General features: G+C 43.0%; 1 protein-coding gene across 1 annotated transcript in view; it reads left to right on the top strand.

Annotated features, from left to right (window-relative positions):
* LOC123521399 (nesprin-2-like) overlaps positions 1-5,878 on the top strand; it is an 86,353-nt gene that overhangs the window by 3,347 nt on the left and 77,128 nt on the right. The window contains exons 4-6 of the mRNA XM_045287625.1: positions 2,477-2,628; positions 3,661-3,970; positions 5,150-5,314. Coding sequence (XP_045143560.1) covers positions 2,477-2,628; positions 3,661-3,970; positions 5,150-5,314 — 627 coding nt within the window. The remainder of the gene's footprint in view (positions 1-2,476; positions 2,629-3,660; positions 3,971-5,149; positions 5,315-5,878) is intronic.

Raw genomic sequence — 5,878 nt, 5'->3', positions numbered from 1 at the left:
GGTGAAGAAGAAGAAATAATAGCTGAATCAACACTTTTGATTGAGAGGTACCAGACATTATTGAGACGATTAGATGAACATGATGGAGCAGAGAAGTTATCTCCTGTGGAGGACCAGCGCTTTCACGATCTTGCTCAGGAAGTAATTCATTGGATAACCGAGTGTAAAGAATCTCTCATGGTTTTGAATTCATCTGAAGGCAAAATGCCACTTGAAGAACGCATCCAAAAAATAAAGGTAACTCAATTGCAGAGGTGCGAGGGCAAATGAAATTTCACAGGCCAGGGTGAACTCTGCTTCCGAAAAGAGAAAGGCTGCCAAGTTCTGTTTCTTAATGGAAAATTGCATCCCTGTGAAAAGGTCAAAGAAATTCAGATTTCTCAGCCTATCAAAGAGATGCCGTATGATGGGCCTAAAATTATTTTAATGCTTATGAAGGAGAGAAAGCATGCTTATTCTCGGAAAGGGCAACGTTCCGTTGTCTGACTTCCGTGAAAGCAGAAGAATTGAAACACAGATGATGAACAGAAACTGTCCCCATGGGACTTTGATAGGGTAGAAAAAGAAGCCCATGTTTTTACCCGGATGGCACACATGATACCTTTAGGGGTTTTTACATGCCACACCACTCTCTGCACGTTATTTTCGTAAGCCTGCTATACCAACTTTTTTAACAGGTTGCTGACTTCAATTTTATTTTCTGTTCAGGGATTTAATATTCCCAGCAGCAGACCCCCTCGCTAACCTGCTCTGGGGTTTCTAATGTAGCTCTTCTCCCAGCAGGACTCCTTTATGATCCTGCAAGCTGCTTTCTCCCCTGCAAGTAACAATCTTCTTTTCACCCTGACTACGGCCCTCCCAGGGTGGCTGGCCAGCCCCAGCCCAAGAGTGCCGTGCGTCTGTGAACCTTGCACCCCCGTTCGCAGCCCTCTGCCCGACCCTCTGCCCATCCCTAAAATGATGTACAATGAGCGCTCTAACCCTCTCTGGCCCAGCTGCAAATTGCCCCAGAGCAAACATACCATTTCAATGGTTTATTTTCCTACTGCACGTGGGTACTGCCAAGTGCAATCCATGATTTCTTGATCATGGCTTGTATTCTTATTATACAAAATAGGATCAAAAGTAACATTTTCAGGCTATTAAGTGAGGGCATATGAGACCAAAGTGCATTTCTAGAAATGGCACAAAAGATAGGAGATGCACACTTGAGCGTGCTGTGCCTGAACTTTTTTACATACAGTTGTCACTCCCACACGTTATATGTATGTGTACATTATTTTCATGAGTGTACTATTTGCATATGTATCAACTTAGTGCGAGAGAAAGATGAGGCTTTCTACTCCCATAAAAATGTACCCTCCAGGAGCCCCCCAGGGACAGTTCTCCTCTGTGCTGTAGCGTTACTGTCAGCCGACACCGACTGTTAGCAGTGAGTCACCGTAGCAGTGGCACCGGCAAAGTGAAGAGCAGGGCCGGTGAGGACATCTGTCGAGAATGGATAGCTATGGGTCATCCAGCTTGCTAGATTCTGAGCGGGAGACTGAGGGTTGTTGGAGATTGAGAGCGTGGAGGACTGAGCTCACTTTCTGTCTAAGGAGGCATTAAATAGACATTGCTAATAGAACTGGCAGTGATTGCACAGCTGTTTAAAGGTGATGTGACCATGGTGGGGATGGATAAAGGGGGTGGGGAGGCTGTAAGATAGATATGGTGGCGATGGCACAACTCCCCTTGATATGATTGAACAATTGAACTATTCAATTGTAGAATATGCAAATTATGTTCCAATAAAACTGTTGGGGTGGGGAATGCACAGCAAAAAGGGCACCTGCTTCAAAGGAACTCCAGAAGAAGAAACGCATGAAGAGGTTTGAGGAAGAACAGGTGCAGGATAGTCAGGGTTGTCGGCCTTGGTGAGACTTAGGGCTGTCATCCAAAGAAGTTGAAGTTTTGGCTGAACGGTGTCCCTGAGAAGGTAGTCCTTGAGCAGTGTTTTCAGAGAGAGAAGCACTTGACTGAGCAAAGACAGGAAAGGGGCATTGATGTGAGGACGGAGAGGAGAGCAGACCTGAGGGACAGCGCATTCTCCAGTGGGAAGCCAACGCTTGACCTTGGCTGTGAGAAAAAAATGCCTCGTTGGTATTGTCAACGTCATTTCCCATCTGGAACTATCAGTGGATGGCTAAGAAGGGGGACTTTCTGGTTTTCTATTGGAATCTAGTTACTCATGGGCAGTTGGAGGACAAAGGAATGCTATCAGGTGAAAGTGGACAATGTTATGGAGAATCAACTCTATAACATGAGAGGAGATAATGGTTTTCTGGATATTTCTGAAAGGAAAGATGAATTTTGCAATATGCTCTGTAGTGAGAATCTCAACATAAAGTCTATAAAGAAAGAGAGGGAGGGGGGTGGAAAAAGAAAGAGAGGTGTATACTACCCCAAAGTACTACAAGTGAAATGTTTCATTCAGGAAATCATCTTACTGAAGCCTGAAGGGGATGCTAAACTGCAGAACATCAGGAAGCAGGCTGAGAACAGCAAGGCGCCCATGGCCCAGCAGACTCTCACCGACATCAGGCACCAGTGGGACAACACCCTCCACTTAGCCAACACGTACCTAAGGTAAAGCGCACGCCTTTCCTAATGGCATCATTTTCATTGTGAAATGAAGCCAGGCCAAGTATGTTTTCTCTGCATCCTGGATTGGGAATGATTCGCTCTTGAAGAGCAAGTCAGCCAAGTCAAGGACATCCGCTATGCCAGAGACAGAAACGGAGAGTTCTCCGATGAGATCTGGAGTGACGGTGTCCTGACTCTGGGGCAGTGTTGTGTTTCACTTGTGCATCGCTGTACCATTCTCAGTAGCAAATTGGCATCATCTTACATTCCACCTTCAATATCCTGCTTTTGCACCAAAACACCCTGTCCCCAAACAGCCTCCATATATCTGTCTGCCCGGTGTCGCTCTAGAATACATGATCTGTGCCTTTCACCATATGCTCTAATGTCTCAACATTGATAAATGTTGCACTTTATTTTGGCAAAAATCCTTAATTCATATCATGTGTCTTAAGTGATACATTTGCTATCTGGTGGAAATCAGATCATATAAAAATTGTATTTATACCTAACAGCAACTATTAGGACATGTTTGAAAATTGGTTCTCAGGTCAAAAATTTTATTTTTTAAGATTTTATTTGGGGCTCTTACAGCTCTTATAATAATCCATACATCAGTTGTATCAAGCATATTTGTATGTATGTTTCTATCATTATTTTCTAAACATTTACATTCTATTTAAGCCCTTGATATCACCTCCTCTTTTTACCCTCCCTTCCCAGCCTCCTACCCTCATGACCCCTTGAAAAATGATAAATTATTATTATTTTCATATCTTATACTCACTGCTGTCTCCTGCTGCAGTTTCTTACCCCCTCCTCTCCCCACCTATCCCCTATACTCCGAGCTACTCCCATTTCTGTACCTGAGGGGTTTATCTGACCTGGATTACGTGCATCCTGAGCTCTTATCTGTACTTATGTACATGCGCCAGCCTAGCCCACTGTGAAAGGCAGGCTTGGGGTCATGGTAGTAGGGGGTACGGCCCGTTTTGTTAAATGCCCTCTTATTTCTAAGGCGTTTTTTGAATGTAGCCATCAAGAGAAACTCCTCCTGGAAGGGGAAAAGTACCTGCAAAGCAAGGAGGCGCTGAGGCTGATGCTCACGGAGCTAAAGACGAAGCAAGAAGCTGGCTTTGTGCTGCAAAATGGGTTGCAGGAGAAGAAAGCTCAGTTAAAAAATTATAAAAAATTCCTCCAGAAAGCACAAGATTTGACATCGTTGCTAAAGGAATTAAAATCCCAAGGGAATTACCTCTTGGAATGCACGAAAAATCCCAACTTTAGTGAAGAGCCTTGGCTGGAAATTAAGCATCTACATGAAAGTCTCCTCCAACAACTGCAGGTGATGGGACAAGCTGAAAAGTTAAATAATTGTCGTGATTTTGCATATGAATAATAGAGAAGATTTTTAAGGGCAACTACGTTTTGTTCTTTGCTTAGATCAAAAGGTTTTGTTTTCTTTAAACAAAATCACCTTAGTTACTCATTTCTAGATGTAGATGCTAACTCCGTAAGAGTGGAGGAATTAATCCAGTTAGTTATTGCAGAGGGCTAAATTTTGTGTTATTTGACGATTTGATGATGTTCTTTCTTTCTTTTTCAGCAATAGGAAGGGTTAAAATTCAGTTAGGCATCATTATGAAGGTGCCAAAAGTTATCAAAGTTGTCTATCCATCTGTCTTTTATCCATCTACTTTGATCGTTTATGAGGGTTTTTGTTTTCTTTCTGTTGAGGTTTAATTCTATATTGAAGGCTATTACCTGTAGAACCCACTCTCTTTGGGTTGATTCTGGCCACAGTAATCCAGTAGAACAGAGAGGAACAGCTCCAGAGGGTCCCCAAGCCTGTCAGCCCTTACAGAGGCCGAGAGCCTTACCTTTCTCCCCTGGAGTAGCTGAGGGTTTTGAACTGCTGACCATGTAGTTAGCAGTTCAGCTCCTAATCCACCCTGCCACGCAGGTGCCTTTCATTACAAGGAGAGGAGACAGGGTTTTGCTGTGACTTTTTTAGGGGATACAGTTCAGTTCATGACAAATAGCGGTTCCGTTTGTGATCTGATCTGACCACGTACGTCTTATTTTGTGCCCTGCAGAGATCCTTTGCACTTGACTTAGGGTTCCTTTCTCCAACAGAGCTTCGGAGTTTGAGTCTCAGGAAAGCAACCTGGGGTTAGGATGCACTTACCCAAGTGTGGGTACTTGGGTAATTGAGGGACTGCTTTATTATGAGTGCTTAAGATTTGGTTATCTAATTTGTAGCCATTTAGTTTTGACAACCTCTTGACAGATGAAAATTGTTTTCAGAAAGCAGAAAAGCATGGGGGCAAGAATCTGACTTCCACAACAACAACTATGACTTCATTTTTTTACAGCGAAACGTCTCAAACTTTAAATCGTTAGAAGGCTGGCCAGTTGGTGGCCATATTCCTGTTTCAGTGAAACGATGAAAAACGTAATCATCTCCCGAGTGAAAAAGTTGGGAGAGAAATAACTTGCAAATTAATAATGGTTTTATTTTTAGGATTCCGTGCAAAAACTGGAAGGTCATGTTCAAGAGCACCACTCGTACCAGGTTTGTGTCACAGACCTGCATGCCACACTGGACCAATTTGCCGAAGAACTTGCCAGTTTTTCTACTGAGACTACGGATCAAATAGCCGTTGAGGGGAAATTGCAGAAACTACAGGTATTAAACAATTTCCAGTCATGATATATATTAATATTCATAACAACTTAACTCGGTCCAACTGTCTGACTCCTAAATGCCCTCTTGGCATTCTGCTAGTTCACCTTTTGTCCAGGTTCTCCTTGTTTTTGATGCATTCTCCTTTTGTTTAAAACACCTGACTTTATTTGTCCTCAAGAAACAGCGTTAGATATCATCTTCTCCAGAAAGCCTATCTGACCAGCCTTCCCCATGTGTAGGCTGGCTTTGACCTCTTACCTTAGGCCATACTCTGCCCACATTTCTTAGCGGAGATACATTCTATTATGCGCGCCTGTTCCTTTGTGTTTCTGTGCCACTAGACCACAGGTACTGGATGACACTGCATTTTACTCCTCCAGAACTTCAAGATGAACTTCAGCATCATTCTGGCGGTTGGTTGAATGAAAGAATGAAAATTCATTTGTTATGTGGTACAATTAGGATAACAGTTGCCATCTATTGACTCTGATTTATATCAATTACACATGTGTCAGAGTAGAGCTGTTTTCCATTGGCTTTTCAATGGCTGACCTCTCTTTTTTT

Source organism: Echinops telfairi, unplaced genomic scaffold (assembly GCF_000313985.2).
Source record: "Echinops telfairi isolate 266 unplaced genomic scaffold, ASM31398v2 ScPeMD7_18;HRSCAF=68, whole genome shotgun sequence".
NCBI classification, from domain to species: Eukaryota; Metazoa; Chordata; class Mammalia; order Afrosoricida; family Tenrecidae; genus Echinops; species Echinops telfairi.
This window is presented reverse-complemented; position numbering and strand designations above follow the sequence as displayed.